This window comes from Marmota monax, unplaced genomic scaffold (genome assembly GCF_021218885.2).
Source record: "Marmota monax isolate L192 unplaced genomic scaffold, Marmota_monax_Labrador192_F-V1.1 WCK01_AAM20220418_F8-fsc00026, whole genome shotgun sequence".
Classification (NCBI taxonomy): domain Eukaryota; kingdom Metazoa; phylum Chordata; class Mammalia; order Rodentia; family Sciuridae; genus Marmota; species Marmota monax.
This window is the reverse complement of record NW_026693108.1, coordinates 453,307-475,794: the sequence shown is the minus strand read 5'-3', so window position 1 is coordinate 475,794 and position 22,488 is coordinate 453,307. Positions and strand designations below refer to the sequence as shown.

At 61.6% G+C, this 22,488-nt stretch overlaps 1 protein-coding gene across 1 annotated transcript; it reads left to right on the top strand.

The window, feature by feature from the left end:
- The first annotated feature begins 2,784 nt into the window (after positions 1-2,784).
- On the top strand, positions 2,785-20,273 carry Grk1 (G protein-coupled receptor kinase 1). Its single transcript, XM_046454967.2, has 7 exons — positions 2,785-4,784; positions 5,738-5,865; positions 6,933-7,090; positions 10,377-10,460; positions 12,102-12,226; positions 13,511-13,712; positions 15,779-20,273. Exons 1-7 carry the CDS (start codon positions 4,086-4,088, stop codon positions 16,075-16,077), a joined length of 1,695 nt encoding a protein of 564 aa, XP_046310923.1. The 5' UTR covers positions 2,785-4,085; the 3' UTR covers positions 16,078-20,273.
- Positions 20,274-22,488: the final 2,215 nt, after the last annotated feature.

Here is a 22,488-nt window from a genome sequence, read left to right as displayed (position 1 = left end):
CTCCTGCACCAGCCTCCCCAGCTGCTGGGGTGACAGGCGGGCGCCCCCACAGCTGGCAACACCCATTCTTCACTCTATCTTCTAGAAAATAGAGGGCAAGAGATACTTCCCAACCCAACTTAAGACCAGTGTTAGCTGGATCCTAAAACCAGATAACAGACAAGTGACGGTGGACCAGTGGCCCTCGGGAACAAGGACACAAATGTCCTTTAAAATGTGGGCAACTAGACATGAATTGGCGTGAACACACTTTATATAAAGATGTGAAAAATTGTGCTCTCTATGTGTAATAAGAATTGTAATACATTCCGCTGTCGTGTATTTAAAAAATAAAATCAATAAAAAAATAAAAATAAAACAAAATAAAATGTGGGCAACTGAATCCAACAATGTATAAAAGCACACTCTGTGTTCAAGTGGGATGCCAAGCGGGTTTGACGTAGAGAAATCCATCCAAGAAACAGCACATTTACAGGACAGAGAGAGAGTCCCATGACTGTGTCCATTGATGAGGACGAGCATCTGACTGCACTCAGCCCCCGAGACAGGAAGCCAAGTGGGAGCAGGGAGTCCACTCAGTTTGACTAAAAGCATCAACCCACGCCTCAACAGGAGGGGGAGCGGGTGGGTTTGCTTGCCCCAGGTGGGGCCGCCGCAGGGCACCCGCTGACCGGCTCCCACTCAGCTTTGCACCGAGGTTCTTGTCAGCACAGCGGACGGGGAGGAAAGGAGAGCATTCGGGGGCAGGAGACCCGCTGCCCGGTCCGCAGGCGCGCTGGCACATGGAGGGGACTGCCGATCAGTGGTGGGGCCAGGTTGCCAGACTCCAGACCAATGTAAAGAGCCAGCTGTGTTTGCAGGGTAAGAAACAGGCATGTGCACGCTAGAATGAAAGTGCAGAGCCGTTACAGGGCTCCAGCCCGAAGGACACCAAGGTGCCGATCTGGCAAGACGCGAGCACGACGGAGGTGACACCCTCTGGGTGGGCGAGGAAGTGAGGTCGGACTCATGGAGGCCCAGGTCCCAGCTCAGTAGAGACGCAGATGTTCCCCAGTCAATATACAGGCCTAAAACAACTTATCAATGTACAAGCAAGAAGCCAGGTGTGGGGGCGCACACCTGTGATCCCAGAAGCTTGGGAGGCTGAGGCAGGAGGACCTCAAGTTCAAAGCCAGCCTCAGCAAAATGAGGTGCTAATCAACTCAGTGAGACTCTGTTTCTAAAAAAAAATACAGAAACTAGGGCTGGGATGTGGCTCAGTGGTCGAGGGCCCCTGAGTTCAATCCTCGTTATCCCCGCTCACACTCACACACAAAATCCAAGCAAGATCACTTTGGAGATAGAGACAGGAATCATTCTAGAATTTATACAGAAAGCCAAAGGATCTAGAATAGGTCGGATATTTTCTTCTACATTCTGAAGAGTTCTTTGAAAATGTTTTTGAGAACAAAGAATATAGTGGGAGGATAGGTCTGCCCAGCTCCAGAGCTGGTTACAGCCCCAGTGACCAGGACTGTGTCCTGAGGCCAGGGGAGGTGCAGCTCAGGGTGGACAGACCCATGCAAATGCGCCCCACCGACTCCTGCAGAGGTGCAGGGGACATCCGAGGCATGGAATAGCCTTGCTCCAGGTGCAGGCAGCTGGGCCTGTAGCAGACACTGGACCCCAGCCTCACGCCTTGCCCACACGAAGCCCCTGGGCCACGAACTCTAGGTGAAACGTCAGGAAAGACACGGGAGGGTCTTCAGGAGCCATGGCTGGGGGAGTCGGGCTGGACACCAGGCCCAGCCTGTGAGAAGGAACGTGGGCAGCTGGACTTCAGCAAGATGAGCCACGTCTGCTCGGTGAGCCTACATAAGGAGACCACAGAGGCAGCGGCCGGGAGGAGACCTGGAAACCACACGCTGACAAGGGACCTGCCCGGGACACAGAAAGTGGACCCTCCAGGTGGAAGCGAGGGCATGCACAGAGGACACCAGCACGAGCCCTCAGGAAGTGCAGGTCGAAGCCACCAGGGCCACCAGCACCTGCAGGACTCTGAGGAGGCAGAGTTCCTGTGGCCCTGAGGGAGGCCTGGTGGGCGGCCCCGGTGGGCCGCTGCCCAGAGAGCAAACACCCCTGCCACATGACCCGAGTGACACTCAGGGACACTCACCATGTCCACAGTGGCTCCTCTCTGGCAGCTGAGCACTGCGGGTCGAGCAGGCCTGCTCTGGGTCCAGGTGGACAGAGGGTCGAGCAGGCCTGCTCTGGGTCCAGGGGTCTGTCGTACACGCCGACCTAGATGGCCCCCCAGAGCCATGTGAGTGCAGAGCTGGTCTGGGGGCCACTGTGTGAATCCACGCAGAGAGCATCCTCGAAATGCCCAAGTGCCTCAGACTGGTGGTCCACGGGGTGGGCAGGGCAGGCGTGTGGCCACCGAGGCAGCACAGGGCCCCGCTGTCCTGCTGTGCTGTGCTCCGGGCTTCTCTATGGTTCCTGCCACGGCTGCCAATCAGCAGTTACTACCGACCAGAGGGTCAGTGGAGAAAGGACTTCCAGAGACCAGGAGTTTGGCCTCGAGGCACAGCTGCCCCTTTCGGCCACGTCTGCTAGGTCCAAGTCACCCTGGGGCAGCAGGAACCTGCCGTCATCCTGGGTGCTCTGTGGCTGAGCAAGGGGCAGCGGGTCCTTTCCATAGGACACCTCTGTGCTCACCTCTAGTGCAGTCCTCTCCCTCAGCCCTGGGTCTCATGTGGGCCATGACATGGGAGTCCCCTGGGAGCCCCCAGAGGTGCGGGTCTGCACCGGCCAGGCCCACCGACATGGGACGCTCCTGCAGGGTCTCTGGGTGACTGTCCTGGCTCGGACACCGGGGCAAAGGCAGCAGAGGCCACCCGTACTAACAATACCATGAGAACCCTGTCCCCTCTGACCCTGGTGACGGGAAGGCGTTAAAGTGGTTGGCCCAAGGTCACCTCCTCCTAGGGGGCAGGGCTGACCTAGTGCAGTCTCCCGGGGACGACATGATGCTGTTCACCTCAAATATTTACTCACTAGCACCTGCCACGGTCCTGCCGGAGGCCATGGGGACGTGGCCGCCCAGCCGGGAGGTTCCCGAGGACTGGCGGGCAGCACCCCCGCCCACCTGCACGAGGCGGGCTGACCACACAGTCCTCCGGCCTCCCTGGGCGTGGGCACTCTCTCTTCCTGGCCTTGTCCCCTGCCCTCTGTAAGTGGAACAACCGCTCTCTGTCTCCTTCTGCAAGCCACGCTGAGCCCTGTTGTAGGCTGGGACCCCGAGGAGCCTGCCCCTGGAGCTGGGGGCTGCCTGTCCTCCCAGGAGGACCTGGCACGCCCTTGTGTGTCCCAGCTACGTCTCAAGGTGTCCCAGGGCGCCCTCCCTGAGTCAGCTGTGCCCACCTGGGGCCTGGGTGTGCCCCTGGTGTGCCGCTGCCCAGGTCCCGGCCGCCTGACTCGGGCTGTGCCTGGGCGGCTCAGAGTCTCCGGCTCCCTGGCTGGCGTCACCTGAGCAACCCTGCTGAGGAGAAAGTGACCTGGAGCTGACCGCTCGGTGTGCCGCGCCCTCACCCCTGGACACCCCTGGACAGCTCTTGTGGGGTTCTCCTCTCTCAGTTCCTAATGGCTGGAGGTTTGCTTCTTGCTGTGATTTCCTTAGAATAAAAATGGATGACCGGCCATCCTCACGGAGGACACCTGCACTGACTCCCTGACCTTGCTGGCCAGGGTCCCACGAGGACAGGCGCAGCCCCCTGGGGCCTGGGTTTGTCCTTCCTGTGGGAAACACAGGTGTCTGGCTGCAGGGGGCTGAGCTGCCCCTGGCTGATCCGCTTTGGGGCAGCTTAGGGGATTTCTTTTTCTGGACCTGATAGCCACCCCCCAGGTGCCCTCCCTGCCCCGGGGCTGGGATTTAGTCAGTGCTGTGTCAGCCCCGGCTCCTCCTGGGCGTCCTCACCACTGCTGGGAGCTCTCCCTGGTCCCCCAAGGGCAGGAGCCGGCCACAGGCCAAGGGCAGCGAGTGGCGCCAAGGGCCTGGCCTTGGCTGATGTCTCCTCAGGCCTGAGCAGGCAGGAGGCAGCGCCAGGATGGACTTTGGGTCTCTGGAGACCGTGGTGGCCAACTCTGCCTTCATCGCTGCCCGGGGCAGCTTTGACGGGAGCAGCGCCCCGTCTTCCAGGGACAAGAAGTACCGGGCCAAGCTCCGGCTGCCCCCGCTGTCCAAGTGCGAGGGCCTCCGGGACAGCCTCAACTCGGAGTTCCAGAGTGTGTGCCGGGAGCAGCCCATCGGCAGGCGGCTCTTCCAGCAGTTTCTGAGGGCTGACCAGAGGCACGAGCCGGCTGTGGGGCTCTGGCTGGACATTGAGGACTATGACACGGTGGACGGTGACCTGCGGCCGCAGAAGGCACAGAGCATTGTGGCCACGTACCTGGACCCCCAGGCCGAGCTCTTCTGCAGCTTTCTGGATGAGGGGACCATGTCGAAGGTGAAGGGGGCGGCCGAGGGGGGCCAGGATGGGCTCTTCCGGCCGCTGCTGCAGGCCACGCTGGAGCACCTGAGCCAGGCCCCCTTCCAGGAGTACCTGGGCAGCCTGCACTTCCTGAGGTTCCTGCAGTGGAAGTGGCTGGAGGCCCAGCCTGTCGGGGAGGACTGGTTCCTGGACTTCAGGGTCTTGGGGAAGGGAGGCTTTGGGGAGGTGTCAGCCTGCCAGATGAAGGCCACCGGCAAGATGTACGCCTGCAAGAAGCTGAACAAGAAGCGTCTGAAGAAGAGGAAGGGGTACCAGGTGGGCACGGCGACCAGCAGCAGGGCCTGCTCTCGTGGTCCAGATGGAGGCTGCAGGCCCTGGAGGACCTGCCAAGCTGCACGCTGCCCTCGCCGCTGGTCCCGGGGCCTGTGGTCCTTCCTGGGTTCCTGGCCGGTGGACCCTGCCTGTCAGGGATTGCTCTCTGGAGTCGGCCCCATCTGGAAGTTCAAAGCCCACTTACGCTGCAGCAGGGGAGGTGCTGGGGAAGGAGGCCGGGCTCTGAGGGAGGCCGGGCTCTGTGAGCCACACGTCTCTCGGACTGGCCTGGCCCGGGGCTGGGGTGTGGGGTTGGCCTCCTGGGAGGACAGGAGTCAGCGTCTTGCCGACTCCTCTGCTGGCACCAGAGTGTCCAGCCAGGCAGGGTCAGCGGGAGCTGCTCAGCCTAGAAGGACGCAGCTGTGAGCTGGACGTGACCACTCCCAGGGTGGTCCGTGGCAATCTTGAAAGGGCAGTTCATGCCAGGCCATTCGTGTCTAACCCTGGCTTTAGCCTCCTGAGGGTCTTGCTGCAGGCTGAGGCCAGCCCGGCCCGTCTTGCCCTGCACCCCGATGCCCCCCGTGGTCTCAGGACAAAGCCAGACAGAGGAGCAGAGCTCTTTGGGCAGAGGCTGGCAGGACGGGGCAGGGCGGCCGCAGGGGAGCTGGCTGGACCCAGGAAGCACTGAGAGGGAGACCAGCACTGCGGCAGGGAGATGGCGGTCGGCTGGGTGGTGGGACCCCCTTGGCTGGAGATGCCCCAGAGGCGCCAGGCCCAGTCCGAGATGGCTTCTCATGCCTGTCCCCCTGTGTGCTGGGTGTGTGGAAAGGGTCTCGAGGTACTTCAATTGCTTCTGAAACTGGGCACACAGTCCTGCGTGAGTCTGGCCTGTGGCCACTGGTGCAGGCGGCCTGGGCCCCTCCACATGCCTCTGGTTTCCCTCCTCTGCCCTCCAGGGCGCCATGGTCGAGAAGACCATCCTGACCAAAGTGCACAGCAGGTTCATCGTCTCTCTGGCCTATGCTTTCGAGACCAAGACTGACCTCTGCCTGGTGATGACCATCATGAATGGGGGTGACGTAAGGTAAAGGGCCGTCCAGTCTGGTGGCCCGCGAGCTGAGCACATCTGCTGGGGCCCCATCAGAAGCCCCTCTGTCCTCCAGAGCTGGTGCCTGTCTCAGCCCACACCAGGACAGCAACCCCGTGGCCCTGGCCAGGCTGGTCATGGGTGCCTCCTGGTTCTTCTCCCTGACCTGGGGCTGGGAGCTGAGGCCGCCCGAGGGCCTCGCGCCTCACACCTCACCAAGGGCTGGTGCGTGGTGATCGACGCCCTTGGTGCCCGCCCGGGAGGGAGCGGCCAATGTGGGCTGGCGGTGCCGCCACCAGCCCAGCAGCATGTGCGCCCTGACCCGTCCCTGGGCGACTCTGAGGCCAGCTGGGCTCCCAGGAAGGTCGGGGGCCAGGGCCTGGAGCTTGGTGTGGGCCTTGGTGTCCTCGTCTGTGAAACGGGACCCATGCCCAGGACACGCTGTCCTGGACCCGGCCTGGGCCGGCCCTGGAGCTGCGGGGGCCCTGGCTGGGAGGCCCACACTGCCTCCTGCACCCGCCCTCACACCAAGGGCCCTTCTCTCTGGCTGCTTGGGTTCCAGTGAGGGACGTGAGGGCCACACAGCAGCCTTCGAGGGCCCAGGGAGGAGACGTGGGCGGCTCTCAGGGCCACCTGCCCCTCCGCACGGGCAGGGCTAGCAGCTGCTGCCTGCCCCTCCTGTTGCCCTCAGCTGGGGCCTGGCCACCCCCCCGCTGCCCAGGGCACCGCTTCCTCAGAGCTGTGGGCTGGGCCTCTCTTGAGACAAGGAAGGGTGGACTTCAGGCAGGACTGGGCAGGGGACGCTGCAAGTCCACCGGGGGCTCGAGGTCGGGTGAGGACCACTCGTGCCTGCCGTGGGCCACGCACGTCAGCAGGGACCAGGCGGCCACTGGCCCCCGTGTGGACTGGCAAGTGGCCTTGGGCTCTGGGAGGACAGGCCCCTTGACCGCAGCTCCTGCCTTTGGAAGTCGTGGTGGGGTGCAGGGAGCCGGGGCCTCCGGCCGCCTGGGCCTGTCCCGGGCAGGCTGTGGCCAGGGTGCCGGTGCTCTGCACGTTCCGCCCAGGTACCACATCTACAGCGTGGACGAGGAGAGTCCCGGCCTCCCGGAGCCGCGCGCCATCTTCTACACGGCCCAGATGCTGAGCGGCCTGGAGCACCTGCACCAGAGACGGATCGTCTACCGCGACCTCAAACCCGAGAACGTGCTGCTGGACGACGGGGGTGAGCGGTGGACGGCTGGGCGGGCCGTGCTTGCACCACTCCCAGTGGTCGCCGCAGGCTCTGAAGGACTGAGGGTGGGTGGCGGACGGCCCAGCACCCTGGTCCGTGGGCCCTAGGCACGGCCACTCCTGGACCAAGGCCAGGGGACCCTGGGCAGGACACAAGCAGAAGTCACTGTCAGCCCTGCTACCCGCATGCTGTGTGCCCCCGGGCCCCTGCAGTCAGGGTGTGTGTGTGGTGTGTGTGTGGTGTGTGGTGTGTGGTGTCTGTGTGGTGTGTGGTGTGTGTATGTGTGTGTGTGTGTGGTGTGTGTGTGGTGTGTGGTGTGTGTATGTGGTGTGTGTGTGGTATGTGTGTGTGTGTGTGGTGTGTGTGGTGTGTGGTGTGTGTATGTGGTGTGTGTGTGGTGTGTGTGTGTGTGTGGTGTGTGTGTGGTGTGTGTGGTGTGTGTATGTGGTGTGTGTGTGGTGTGTGTGGTGTGTGTGTGTGGTGTGTGTGTGGTGTGTGTGTGGTGTGTGTGGTGTGTGTATGTGGTGTGTGTGTGGTGTGTGTGTGGTGTGTGTGGTGTGTGTGTGGTGTGTGTGGTGTGTGTATGTGGTGTGTGTGTGGTGTGTGTATGGTGTGTGTGGTGTGTGTGTGGTATGTGTGTATGCGGTGTGGTGGTGTGTGTGGTGTGTGTGGTATGTGTGTGGTGTGTGTGTTGTGTGTGTGTGTGTGGTGTGTGGTGAGTGTGGTGTGTGTGGTATGTGGTGTGTGTGGTGTGTTGTGTGTGTGGTGTGTGTGTGGTGTGTGTGGTGTGTGTATGTGGTGTGTACGTGGTGTGTGTGTGGTGTGTGTGTGGTGTGTGTGGTGTGTGTATGTGGTGTGTGTGTGGTGTGTGTGTGGTGTGTGTGTGGTGTGTGTGGTGTGTGTGTGGTGTGTGTGGTGTGTGTATGTGGTGTGTGTGTGGTGTGTGTATGGTGTGTGTGGTGTGTGTGTGGTATGTGTGTATGCGGTGTGGTGGTGTGTGTGGTGTGTGTGGTATGTGTGTGGTGTGTGTGTTGTGTGTGTGTGTGGTGTGTGGTGAGTGTGGTGTGTGTGGTATGTGGTGTGTGTGGTGTGTGTTGTGTGTGTGGTGTGTGTGTGTGGTGTGTGTGTGGTGTGTGGTGTGTGTGGTATGTGTGTGTTGTGTGTGTGGTGTGTGTGTGTGTGGTGTGTGTGTGGTGTGTGTTGTGTGTGGTATGTGTGTGTTGTGTGTGTTGTGTGTGTGTGTGTGGTGTGTGGTGAGTGTGGTGTGTGTGGTGTGTGTGGTGAGTGTGGTGTGTGTGGTGTGTGGTGTGTGGTGTGTGTGTATGTGTGGTGTGTGTGGTATATGTGGTGTGTGTGATGTAGTGTGTGTGTGGTGTGTGTGTGCTATGTGTATTTCCTGTGTCCTGTGGGTGTGTGCTGCATTTGTGTGTCCTGTGTGTGTCCTGGGTGTGCTGTGTGAGTGCTGGGTGTGCTGGGTGTGTCCTAGGTGTGCTGTGCGTGTGTGCAGGGTGTGCTGGGTGTGTCCTGGGTGTGCTGGGTGTGTGCTGGGTGTGCTGTGTGTGTCCTAGGTGTGCTGGGTGTGTCCTAGGTGTGCTGTGTGTGTCCTGGGTGTGCTGGGTGTGTCCTGGGTGTGCTGGGTGTGTGCTGGGTGTGCTGTGTGTGTCCTGGGTGTGCTGGGTGTGTCCTGGGTGTTCTGTGTGTGTCCTGGGTGTGCTGTGTGTGTCCTGGGTGTGCTGGGTGTGTGCTGGGTGTGCTGTGTGTGTCCTGGGTGTGCTGGGTGTGTCCTAGGTGTGCTGGGTGTGTCCTGGGTGTGCTGGGTGTGTCCTAGGTGTGCTGGGTGTGTCCTGGGTGTGCTGTGTGTGTCCTGGGTGTGCTGGGTGTGTCCTGGGTGTGCTGGGTGTGTCCTAGGTGTGCTGGGTGTGTCCTGGGTGTGCTGTGTGTGTCCTGGGTGTGCTGGGTGTGTCCTAGGTGTGCTGGGTGTGTCCTAGGTGTGCTGTGTGTGTCCTAGGTGTGCTGTGTGTGTGCTGGGTGTGGCCTGGGTGTGCTGTGCGTGTGTGCAGGGTGTGCTGTGTGTGTCCTGGGTTGCTGGGTGTGTCCTGGGTGTGCTGTGTGTGTCCTGGGTGTGCTGTGTGTGTCCTAGTTGTGCAGTGTGTGTCCTAGGTGTGCTGTGTGTGTGCTGGGTGTGTCCTGGGTGTGCTGTGCATGTGTGCAGGGTGTGCTGGGTGTGTCCTGGGTGTGCTGTGCATGTGTGCTGGCTGTGCTGCCTGTGTGGCCAGGGTGTGCTGTGTGAGTGCTGGGTGTGCTGTGTGTGTGCTGGGTGTGGCCTGGGTGTGCTGTGCGTGTGTGCAGGGTGTGCTGTGTGTGTGTGCAGGGTGTGCTGGGTGTGTCCTGGGTGTGCTGTGTGTGTGTGCAGGGTGTGCTGTGTGTGTGCTGGGTGTGCTGTGTGTGTGCTGGGTGTGCTGGGTGTGGCCTGGGTGTGCTGTGTGTGTCCTGGGTGTGCTGGGTGTGTCCTGGGTGTGCTGTGTGTGTCCTGGGTGTGCTGGGTGTGTCCTGGGTGTGCTGGGTGTGTCCTGAGTGTGCTGTGCATGTGTGCAGGGTGTGCTGTGTGTGTCCTGGGTTGCTGGGTGTGTGCTGTGTGTGTCCTGGGTGTGCTGTGTGTGTCCTGGGTGTGCTGGGTGTGTCCTGAGTGTGCTGTGCATGTGTGCAGGGTGTGCTGTGTGTGTCCTGGGTTGCTGGTGTGTGCTGGGTGTGTCCTAGGTGTGCTGTGTGTGTGTCCTGGGTATGCTGGGTGTGTGCTGGGTGTGTCCTGGGTGTGCTGTGTGTGTCCTGGGTGTGCTGTGTGTGTCCTAGGTGTGCTGTGTGTGTCCTAGGTGTGCTGGGTGTGTCCTAGGTGTGCTGTGTGTGTCCTGGGTGTGCTGGGTGTGTCCTAGGTGTGCTGTGTGTGTCCTAGGTGTGCTGTGTGTGTCCTGGGTGTGCTGGGTGTGGCCTGGGTGTGCTGTGTGTGTCCTAGGTGTGCTGTGTGTGTCCTAGGTGTGCTGGGTGTGTCCTAGGTGTGCTGGGTGTGGCCTGGGTGTGCTGTGTGTGTCCTAGGTGTGCTGGGTGTGTCCTGGGTTGCTGGGTGTGTCCTAGGTGTGCTGGGTGTGCTGAGTGTGCTGTGCGTGTGTGCAGGGTGTGCTGGGTGTGTGCTGGCTGTGCTGCCTGTGTGGCCAGGGTGCCCACGGGCAGCGGCCTGCCGGGCCCTGCTCTCGGGGCGAGTGACCGCAGCGTGCTGTTCCAGGCAACGTCCGCATCTCGGACCTGGGGCTGGCCGTGGAGCTGCCGGAGGGGCAGGGCAAGACCAGGGGCTACGCAGGGACGCCAGGTGAGGCCGTGCTCAGGGGAGGTGCGGTGGGCCTCGCGCGCTCAACAGCCAGGGTCCACTGGCTGCCCCTGGGGCCGCCCGTGACGGCTTCCTGTCTGCTGAAGCCGCCCGCGGGGGCGTGACCTCAGGGCCTGGGCTGCAGAGAAGGGTCTGTGCTGGCCTCGGGGAGTCAGGCCTGGGGCCACTGCGGGGTGTCTGCACACAGGCGTGTCACATGCACACACACACACACACACTTGTGAACGTATCCATGACCCTGCCTGTGTGTGTCTGGGTGTGCAGGTATCTGACCCGTGCCTCTGCATGCAGGTCTGTGCACTGGTGCGATCTGTGTGTCTGGCATGTGCGTGTGTGCGTCTGTCCTGTGTGTCCTGTGTGTGTCCCTGCGGGCAGGGAAGGAGCGGCAGAGCTGAGAAGGGCAGAGTCCAGTGGAGACCCCTCCTTAGTGCTGTGTGACCTTGGGTGATTTGCTTAACGTCTCTGGCCGTGGGTGGACACCACGGGAGGTGTGGTGTGGACGTAGCTGCTTGCCTGGTGACTGAGCCGCAGCCAGAACAGAGGTGGACCCTGCCTGGAGGGATGCCATAGCTGCATGGCCACTAGAGGGCCCCGTTGCCCGCGCTCTGCCGTCAACCTGCGGGTCAGGAGCCAGTCTCTGGCCTTGACTCCCAGCAGCTCCCTGGTCAGCTGAGGCTGGCGGCAGAGGCGGCCTGGCTCCCTGCCAAGGTCTCTGTTGGCTGAGGATGGTGTCTTCCGTGTGCAGGGCGGGCACAGGGTAGGTGCCCGGGCGCTCAGGACCCACCACAGCATGTTGCTGGGCGGGCCCCACGTCCTGTCGGTGGGCCCAGGGCCTGGTCGGGCGGGATGGGCCGCTCCGGGCCGGGGAGTGGTCCCTGGGGCTGCGCCACACTGACACTCAGCTGCAGCTGTGTCTCTGCTACCAGTGTGCTGGCCCTGGTCGGTGCCCAGGGGTCCGTGGGGGAGGTGGGCAGGACCCTCTGTGATGGACCACCTGACCCCCAGGCGAGGATGGCCTGGTGGCAGTTCAGGGCAGGCCTGGGGCCCAGCTGGCCACTTGCCTCCTGGTCAGCCGGAGGAGAGGAGCTCTGCTCCCTCCTCTGCACAGTCAGGGTTGACTGGTGGCCTGGAGGGTGCAGGAGTGGGCTCAGCTCAGCAGGTGCTGGACAGGTGCTGCCAGGCAGCGCCCGGCTGAGGTCTCCCTGCAGGACGCCTGCCCTGCTCTGGGAGCGTCCCGTGGGTCTCGGCCGGGCCAAGGTGCCTGGCCCGTTCCTGGGGTGCCTGGCTGTCCTTTGGGGGGCCTGGCCAGGGTCTGTGCTCTTGGTCCTTGCCTGGAGTGAGTGAGAAGCCCGCAGGGCCGTCTCTGCCCTCGGCTGGCTTGCCCGGCGTGTCCTGCAGGGTCCAGGGAGGGAGAGGAGGCCCAGCCCAGGGGTGCGGGGCTCGGGTTCCCGGCCATGGGACGCTTGGCCAGGGAACACGGGCTGAGCCGGGTACTGTCGTTGTCAGCCCGGGGTGCTGCAGGCCTCCAGGGGTGGACAGCAACAGGTGCCAGTGTCCCCGAGGGTCAGCAGTGCTGAGACCCTGCGGGGTGGGCTCGCTCAACCTGCAGCTGTGTCCCCGCAGGCTTCATGGCCCCCGAGCTCCTGCTCGGCGAGGACTACGACTGCTCTGTGGACTACTTTGCCTTGGGGGCCACCCTGTACGAGATGATCGCCGCTAGAGGTCCTTTCCGAGCCCGAGGAGAGAAGGTGGGCGCTGCCCAGTGGGGGTCTTACCATGGCCTCGTTGGCTGGGACATCGTGGGGTGGTTTAGAGGACCACTGGGGGTGCAGGCTCAGGTCAGGGGTCTTGCTCCTGGTGTTGCTCTTGAGGGTGACACCCTAGGACCCTAGAGACCATCCAGGCTGCCAGCTCCCAAGGCTGCAGGTCCTTTTGCCCCAGAATGAGAGGTGGCAGAGGAAGTGTCCCCACAGAGCCTGCTGCCCTCCCCTTCTGAGTGGCAGACTGAGACCTGAGACTCATTCATGGGCCCTGTTCACAAAAGGGCTGCTGCTGCACCATCCCAAGGCCTGGCCACCCACGGCTCCGTAGCTCCCTGGCTGCCAGGCCGCTGTTGGGCACACAGGTCACAGTGGCTCATGCTCCTGGGACAGCTGCTACTTTTCAATTTAGTACAGCCAGCTCCCCTCCTCCGCACACTTCAAATTCCTGCTGCCTAGCATGGGCACAGAGCTGACCTGAATGTCCTGGAGGGAGGTGGACATCTCGTGGTTCCTGTTCAGCCCCGCCCCCCAAAGCATCTCAGAACTTTGGCTTTCCTGCCACTCAAACAAGAAAGAGCCCCTGAAGGTGGCTCTGCCGGGCTCATGGCCAGCAGGGTGGCTCTAGGTGTATTCCCTCCACAGGTGTGGACGGAGCTCGGGGGCTGTGTGGCCGAGGCAGGGCAGAGCTAGAGCCAGGGGCCAGGATCTCTGTGGTGTCCTGCCAATGGGAGCAGCACCTCACAGTGCCCTCAAATGCAGCCCTGTCCAGCTCTGAACCCACCACCCCACGGCTGCCTGGGGGCCTGGCCCTGACTGGTGGGGTTCAGTCCCCTATGCTGGTCTCCCCAGGATGGGCGTTGGAACAGGCTGAATTCTGAGCTCCTGGTGGTCAGTGTCCACGCCCCCCATGCTCAGTCACTCTGCATCCACCTCTACCAGTGTGGCAGAGGACTCGCCTGCGGGTGGGCTGCTGGGGTGTCGGGGAGGAGCGTCCAGCCTGGCCTGTGGGTAGGCTGCTGGGGTTTGAGTGAGCTGTGTCCAGCCTGGCCTGCGGGTGGGCTGGGGTGTTGGGGAGGAGCGTCCAGCCTGGCCTGTGGGTAGGCTGCTGGGGTGTCGGGGAGGAGCGTCCAGCCTGGCCTGCGGGTGGGCTGCTGGGGTGTCGGGGAGGAGCGTCCAGCCTGGCCTGCGGGTGGGCTGGGGTGTCGGGGAGGACGTCCAGCCTGGCCTGCGGGTGGGCCTGACACAGGGTGTGTCCACCCTGGCCGGCAGGTGGAGAGCAAGGAGCTCAGGCAGCGCGTCCTCTCGGAGCCCGTTACGTACTCAGACAGGTTCGGCCGGGCCAGCAGGGACTTCTGTGAGGCCCTGCTGGAGAAGGACCCGGAGAAGCGCCTGGGCTTCAGAGATGGCTCCTGCGACGGGCTGCGTGCCCACGCCCTTTTCAAAGACATCAGCTGGAGGCAGCTAGAGGCCGGTACAGTTGGGCACCTTGGGCCTGAGGGACTGCATGGCCCTTGCATCCCTGCCCTGTCCAGTGGTGGGTCCCCAGCTACCTCTTGCCCAGCAATGCCACCCAGCCCTCTGTCCATCCCCAGCATGCCGGGCCTGGGCACTGCAGTGGGCGTGTGACCCTGAGTTCTGCTGTGCTTGGTGTCCACCCTGTGGCTCTGAAGGCCGTAGCCATGGGAGGCAGGGTACTCACACTGTGGAGAGGTGTGGTCATGACCATGGCTGTCCTCAAACTGTGTGTGTCCACCTGTGTCCTCACCGTGTCTTCAAGCATGATGTGCACATTTGTGAGTCTGTGTGTATGTGTGCTCCTGGGTGTGTCTATGCGTGTGTGTCTGAGAGGGACGTGGAAGGCCCAGCTGTCCCTCCAGGAGCCTGGTGGAAGACCTGGACATCATCACGATACAACTGTGCCTAGGACAGAGCCGGGGGCCCGGGGCCAGCTCAGCAGCCTGGGGAGAAGCTGTCCCGGGAAGGTCAGGCAGGGAAGTGGGCTCTGCGTGGGAGAGCCGTCAGGACACAGGCCCCAGGAAGGACGCGGGTCCTGGGAGCCCCAGGACTGTGCTGCGCCAGACCAGGCTGAGTTGGGGTGTCCAGCGCAGCTGGTGGGGAAGGAGCACACAGAGGCCTTGGAGGGGCAGCAGCTGGCCGCCTGCACCCGGGTGTCTGTGTGAAGGCGGGGGCTAGGGGGCGCCCAAGGACCTTGTGCACCGAGGGAGGGTCTGGGGGTCTGCACACGTGGGGCTCGTCAGGGACTGGCATCCTGCATCTGCTGGCTCCTGGGCATGTGAGCAGAGGCCATCTTGGGAGGGAGGGTCAGTGGGGTCAGTCCCCCCAAGCCGCAGCTGCAGCAGCAAGCCCACCTGGGCACGAGCCAGGGGCTCTGGGCCACAGAGAGGTCGAGGGAGCTGCTGAGGGCCGGAGCAGGAGGGCTGCTCTCAGCAGGCTTTGGGGGGGTCTGGGGAGTGTGGGCAAGGGCTGGGTGGCTCATGGTACACTGCCCAGCCCGGCTTCAGGCATCCAGCTGTCCACACAGCACAGAGCACTGGACCCCAGGCCGAGATCTGAGAGACGCTGCTTTTCTCCTGGGCTGCTGGAGGCCCATGCTCTGTCCTCCTCACCTGGGCCTCCTCTCACCTGGCCTCCTCACCTGGGCCTCCTCTCACCTGGCCTCCTCACCTGGGCCTCCTCTCACCTGGGCCTCCTCTCACCTGGCCTCCTCACCTGGGCGTCCTCTCACCTGGCCTCCTCACCTGGGCCTCCTCTCACCTGGACCTCCTCACCTGGGCCTCCTCTCACCTGGACCTCCTCTCACCTGGGCCTCCTCTCACCTGCCCTCCTCACCTGGGCCTCCTCTCACCTGCCCTCCTCACCTGGGCCTCCTCTCACCTGGGCCTCCTCTCACCTGCCCTCCTCACCTGGGCCTCCTCTCACCTGCCCTCCTCACCTGGGCCTCCTCTCACCTGCCCTCCTCACCTGGGCCTTCTCTCACCTGGCCTCCTCACCTGGACCTCCTCTCACCTGGCCTCCTCACCTGGGCCTCCTCTCACCTGGACCTCCTCTCACCTGGGCCTCCTCTCACCTGCCCTCCTCACCTGGGCCTTCTCTCACCTGGCCTCCTCACCTGGACCTCCTCTCACCTGGGCCTCCTCACCTGGACCTCCTCTCACCTGGGCCTCCTCACCTGCCCTCCTCACCTGGGCCTCCTCTCACCTGGCCTCCTCACCTGGACCTCCTCTCACCTGGGCCTCCTCTCACCTGCCCTCCTCACCTGGGCCTCCTCTCACCTGGCCTCCTCACCTGGGCCTCCTCTCACCTGGCCTCCTCACCTGGACCTCCTCTCACCTGGGCCTCCTCACCTGGGCCTCCTCTCACCTGCCCTCCTCACCTGGGCCTCCTCTCACCTGGCCTCCTCACCTGGACCTCCTCTCACCTGGGCCTCCTCACCTGGGCCTCCTCTCACCTGGGCCTCCTCACCTGCCCTCCTCACCTGGGCCTCCTCTCACCTGCGCCTCTCTCTGTACCCCACAGGACTGCTGACTCCTCCCTTCATCCCTGACTCCAGAACTGTCTATGCGAAGAGCATTCAGGACGTGGGTGCCTTTTCCACCGTCAAGGGTGTGGCCTTTGACAAAGCAGACTCGGAATTCTTCCAGGAATTTGCCTCGGGCAACTGTCCCATTCCCTGGCAGGAGGAGATGATCGAGACGGGCATCTTCGGGGAGCTGAACGTATGGCGCCCTGACGGGCAGATGCCGGATGACATGAAGGGAGTCCCCGTGGAGGAGACGGCCCCCGTGTCCAAGTCAGGAATGTGTCTGGTCTCCTAGCCACGCTCCCGAAAGGAGCAGCTCTGGGTGGACATGCAGACCTCTGGGTCAGCCCGTGGCCCCCAAGGGCGGGCACCAGCTCCCTTCCCCCTTCTCGAGGTCGAGAAGCCTGCCCAGCCCAGAGCAGCTCAGCCGCCCCCAGGAGCCCCGGGCCCACCAATGTGGTTGTCCACCTTCTCATCTCATTTCACTCAAAAGAGGCAGGAAAACGTTCCAGGTGCAATAAGGGCAGCAACAGACGGGCCCAAGGCCTTGCAGAGATGCACCAGAGGACGCCCTTCTGGGCAGTGCTGGCCAGGGTGCAGTCAGAAGCCTGGGGCAGCTTGGGTCTCCTGGGCCTCCGCTGCTAATACCCCAGCCCAGGTCCCTCGGAAGGAGGCCAGCTCTCAGTGAGATGAGGGCGCAAACCACAGCTGCAAGACGCTGGACTCTGTACTGGCCCTGCTCCCAGCCACCGCACTTCAGGGACCCCCACTCGGGGGCATTGAGTCTTGTGGGAGTGGAGATGGTGGGACCTCCCTGGGCTTAGCTGGGAATCACTGCCTCCACGAAGTGGCAGGGAAGCTGCCTCAGGGGCCAGCGAAAACTGGTGGTGGACACTGTCCTATTTCATCTCCTCTGTCACCCCTGGGGTGGACGTCTGTGTTCTCATTAACACCACCTGTGGTATAGTTGTATAGCTATCTTCTTAGTGCACAGCACCGGTGGTGGACGCCCGTCTCCTCGGTCCACAGCACCGGTGGTGGATGCCTATCTCATCTCCTCCATCACCACCTGTGGTGGACGCCCGTCTCCTTGGTTCACAGCACTGGAGGTGGACGCCATCTCCTCGGTCCACAGCACCGGTGGTGGACGCCATCTCCTCGGTCCACAGCACTGGAGGTGGACGCCCGTCTCCTCGGTCCACAGCACTGGAGGTGGACGCCCGTCTCCTCGGTCCACAGCACTGGAGGTGGACGCCATCTCCTCGGTCCACAGCACCGGTGGTGGATGCCTATCTCATCTCCTCCATCACCACCTGTGGTGGACGCCCGTCTCCTTGGTTCACAGCACCTGTGGTGGACACTGTCTCTCAGTACATAGCACCTGTGGTGGACGCCCATCTCCTCCGTCCACAGCACCTGTGGTGGACACTGTCTCCTCAGTCCACAGCACCTGTGGTGGACACTGTCTCTCAGTACAGAGCACCTGTGGTGGACGCCCATCTCCTCCGTCCACAGCACCTGTGGTGGACACTGTCTCCTCAGTCCATAGCACCTGTGGTGGACGCCCATCTCCTCTATCACCACCTGTGGTGGACGCCCGTCTCCTTGGTCCACAGCACCTGTGGTGGACACTGTCTCTCAGTACAGAGCACCTGTGGTGGATGCCCATCTCCTCCGTCCACAGCACCTGTGGTGGACACTGTCTCCTCAGTCCACAGCACCTGTGGTGGACGCCCATCTCCTCTATCACCACCTGTGGTGGACGCCCGTCTCCTTGGTCCACAGCACCTGTGGTGGACACTGTCTCTCAGTACATAGCACCTGTGGTGGACGCCCGTCTCCTTGGTCCACAGCACCTGTGGTGGACACTGTCTCTCAGTACATAGCACCTGTGGTGGACGCCCGTCTCCTTGGTCCACAGCACCTGGCAAACCTGCACCTCCCGGGCCCTCAGTGACCCCGTAGGCCCACCTCACTGGGCAACCAGAGCTCCATGTCCCTGACTTCCACCTCCTTCCCAGAGGGGCGAAGGCGCCTGGCTGAGAGGCCGTGGGCTGCAGGAGGCTGAGGCGGGCAGCTCTCCCACCTGTCCAGCTGCCAGTGGCCCCTGCTCTCTGGTAGGTGTTCCCACTGACTTCCTACCCCAGCGGTGTCTTCAGGGTCTTTGGGACCTCTACTGGGGGTGGTCTCTCAGGAACAGTCATCCTTCCTGCTGACCCTAGCAACTCACAGCCTTCTAGGTCCTAGATCTGAGGTCCTGCCTGGACGCTGGCCAGCAGCTGCAACTCATCTGCTGTGCTTCATGATCTCCTGGGGAGGAGGGCAGCAGAGACCAGGGCCCTGCTGCAGGAGACTGGCAAGTCTCTCAGGAAGCCTGGACACTGCTCATGGCAGGCCTGGGGTCCTCTGCAGAGAGCCCCCAGTTCTGACCCTACCGGAGACCCTCCTGGGACCCACATCATGCGGTGTCCTCTGTTGCATGGCTGTCGCCGGGGCCTGATGGGCAGTGTTCCACTTCTGACCCCCTGAGACCTGCAGCTGTGGTGACCCTAGCCCCCTCACTTCCATAGTGATTCTAGAAACTGTCTGCCCTCCAGAGGGGAGCAGGGGGAGCAGGAGATGCCCTGGGGAGGTGCAGTCAGAAAGGACTTCGGAGAAAAAGATGGTTCCGTTAAAGGACTATTAAAAATATTAACAAAGAGGGCAGGTTCCTTGGATCGTGGTATGAATTCCAACTTGCATTCTTTCTTTTAAAATTGAACGTACATATGCATGCATGTGCTTACATACACACACCTTAAACACAGCTACACACTCACCCATACACACTCCTGCACACACATGCACACCTGCACACACCTGAACACACACCTGCACACACACCTGTGTAAACCTCTACACAGACCCATACACATGCATAATCTGCCTACACCTGCACACACCTGTCCACACCTGCATACACCTGTACATACCTGTGCACACACTACTATGCACCCCCGCACACTCCAGCATACATCCTAGACATCCCTCATGTATACACCCCTGCATACATGTGTGCACACACACCTGCACACGTGCACACACTTGCACATCCCCCCACCCTTACACACATCTTCATATTCTCCTACACACCCTGGCTGGTTAGGGGGAGCCTCCTGGCTGGTTGGGAGATCTCCTGAAAGGGGGGCTTCCTGGCTGGGCAGCCTCCCGGTCGGCTGGGGAGCCTCCTTGTTAGCTCTGTCCCTCAAGCACCAGGTGTTACCGGGCTGTAAAGGGCAGTCTCTGGCCCAAGTGCTGGGGCACCAGAAGAACGGCAGAGGCAAACCCCCTGCCTCCTGTGGCTGAGGTCCTTGGGACGTGGGCAACATGGACTGTAGAGTTCCGAGGGGCGACTGGCGGAGGTGAGACCGTGGAGAGCAGAGCAGGAAAGGAGTGTGCTAGCCCGGCTCCTGTCCCACCAGGTGGCCACAGAGGACCGTCTCCTCCCTGTTGGAGAGACCTGGGGCAAAGGTGGGGTGGGGCTGCCCAGGGCCTCAAGCCCACTGTGGTGGGCACCCCCACAGAGCTCTGGAAGCACTGGGGCTCCCTCAGGACTCGGGTTGACTGGTGTGGCACCAGGGGCACTTCGGCCCCACCCAGGGGACCGCAGTGTGCCGCACTCTTTGGAAACCCTGGTTACAGCTGGGTCCCACCTGCCCTCGTGCCAAGTGTGATGTCCACCCTGGGTGGAACTCAGTGCCCTCACCCCCAAGGGTCACTTTCCCAGCAGCTTCTGTGCCGGGGTCCAGCCCTGGCGGGATCCAGGGGTCCTGAAGGAGGAGTGGCGTCAGCGAAAGAAGAAGAGCGAGACGACAGGTTGCAAGTTATGAGCAGCGTCCAGAAAGACCTGCTGCCCCAGGGGCCTCTGTTTTATGCCTTTTTATAGGTGTTTTTCCAGGTAGTTAATGGATAGCCTCAAAGCCTGGAGCTTCTTTGACTTACATGATTTTCAAGAGTTACCATCTTTTCTGACATACAGTGTTACCTAAGATATTGAGTACCTTGTTCAAAATATCGTTCTGTAGCCTTAGACAGTCAGGACGTGAGCGTCACATTTTCACCTCAATGTCTAGGGGCTAGGCTGCCAACAGACCACGTGTCTCCAGACTTTTATTCACTTCTAACTTTAAAGCGTACCTAGAGTTATTTTATCAACCTTTAGCTTTAAAGCATACTTATGATTATTGGAAAGCTTTCTTACTTTTAAACTAAAGTCCCAGTAAAACACACTTAAAATAGTGAAAGTCTAGTACTTAAAAGCCTACTACTCTGAAGTGCTTCTAAGATATATCTATATTGATCTTACATCATTTATTTTTAATTTCCAAGGTAATTTCCTTTTTTCATGTGACCTACTTAATTGCTTTCTCACAGTTTCCTTGATCCTTGGTCAAAGCATGCCAGTTCTTATGTCTCTGCAATCTTTAATAAAGGGCAGGCCTTACACCTCCACCCATGTGTCATTTATATTAACTGTGTGTTTTCCATTTTCATCATAAGTTTCTGTGGAAGGCGAAGGAGACTGTGTTGGTTGGTTAGCCTCCTGCCCTCGACGGGGATACCATAAGCTGCATACGGTGTTCCTTGTACTGTGGGCACAGCAATTGTCCTTCTGTAGCTAGGTGTTGTACAGGTTGTGGCTTTAGGGGGGGTTGAGGGGAGGTAATGTAAATTGTTAACATGGGGTAAACATCTCTCGTTGCTCAGGCCTGGGAATGACACCTTGTTTGTGTCCTGAGAGACACTGAAACGCACCTCATGGCCTGTCCCAACGGTGCCCTTGGTCTCATCTGGGACTCTCCTGCAGTCTCGGGCAACACGTACTGTCATTATGGATTGACACGCGCCCTGCTCTCCACGTCATGATGTCATAAACAGACACTTGATCCTCCCCATGGTTCCCGTTTCCAGATGGCGCGGCCCTGCCGCGGCATCCCCCACCTGGGACCCTGTCAGACAGCGGGTGCAGGAACGCCTTCACCACTCTGTCCCATGGAAGGTGGCCGAGGAGCGGGATCTGCCAGCATGTCCGCGGGAAGCCAAGGATGGGCTGATCGTGCCGGAGCCAGGCCCTGCCTAAGGACAGGGAGAGCGGGCCCTGCCGGTGGCCGGGTGGACTGCAGCTTGGGGTCGCGGGGTGACTCACTATGGTGTTGCAGAGGCTGTGTCCTCACCCTTGGGCCTTTGCCCCCGGGGCTCACCTGCACCTGGGCCTGAAGATGAAGCTGCACCAGCAGAGGGTGGTTCTGATTCCATGGTTCTCGGTTTTGTTTTTGAGTAGTTTGTCTTTGGAGACAGGGTCCTGCTAAGTTGCCACCTGGCCTCGAACTGCGGGCCACCTGCCTCAGGCTCCCAGGGGCTGGATGTCAGGTGTGGCCTCTGCACCTGGCTGAAAGGCCTCAGTGTGGAACAGGACACTGAGGTGATGTGCAGTGGGCTTTCAGGGGGTGCTGACCACCCAGGAGCCTGACTGGCTCTGAGAGTGACCACAGTCCCCCTCCTGCAGCAGCAAAATGCTTTTCCAAGTCCCAACTCTGTCACTTCCAAGACACATGGGCTGAGGGGTCAGTGCCAATGAGGGGCAGAGGGAAGGCCGCAGAGCAGGCCCTGGGCTGGGGCCACCTGGGGTGTGAGACCTCCGTGCGCTGCTGCAGTTCAGGGCCACTGCTGGCCAATACCTGACCCCGCCAAGTGCTCCAAGGCCCGCCGTGGCAGGGTCTTGTTTCGGAGGCTGCAGGGCCTGGTTCTCTCCTTTCCGCAGCAGGCCCGTCTCTGGCCTGTGTGGATTTTTGTCTGAATTGAGGTGCTGGACAAGCCTGTGGTTCCAAGTGTGGGGCAGGATGGCCTTCTCTGGGGGGCAGCGCCACCTCCACGTGGGAACTCGGCCGTCTAGCCGAGACGCCTGGTTGTGCCTCTCCTGCTCAGGCCCCTGGAAGAGATATGGGGTATCCTCTTACACAGCCTTCTAGCAGAGTGCTGAAGCCCCATTAATCTTTAAAGATCCGAGGCTGAGGGTGCCTCCAGCCTGCCCCTGGGCTGGCCTCCCACCTCCATGCCGGCAGGTGGAGGCCCCTGCGCCCCCCCGGCCCTGGCTCGCATTATTCAGGGTTATTTGGTTTCAGGAGGAGTCATGTTGGACTCCAGCCCCCCAGGATGGGTGAGAGGTGAGCCAGGCCAGGCCCACGGCGTCTCGGCAGTGACTGTCCCTCGGGAGGGCAGGGCAGGGGCCCTCGGGTGCATCTCCGTGCTCTCTTCTCCACGGCCGGCAGCTCACGTCTGCTCTAGAGTCTCACAGGCCCTGTCTTTCAAATCGACCACTGCAAGGGCCCCGCACGTCCTCCTGCCCTAGCCGGGGAGACTTGGGCTTGGGCCGGCTTGTCTTGAACGGCCCCGGCAGGAAGTGCGGGCTGACCCAGGCCATCGGGACAGACTCACTCACCTTTGACTGGGGTCTGGGGGGCACCAGCTCACATCTGAGGAGAGGAGGAAAAGGTGCCATTCCTTGCCCCCGGGAACCTCTCCTATGAACAGTGGGGTCTCTGGGAGCCTGAGACGCGGGGGTGCCCCATGATTCTCTTGGCTCTGCTGCCTCTCGGGAGCTGTGCCCACTCAGCCCTGACCTCCACGGCCCCAAACCAGGCATGGTAGGTACACCAGTGTTCCCAGC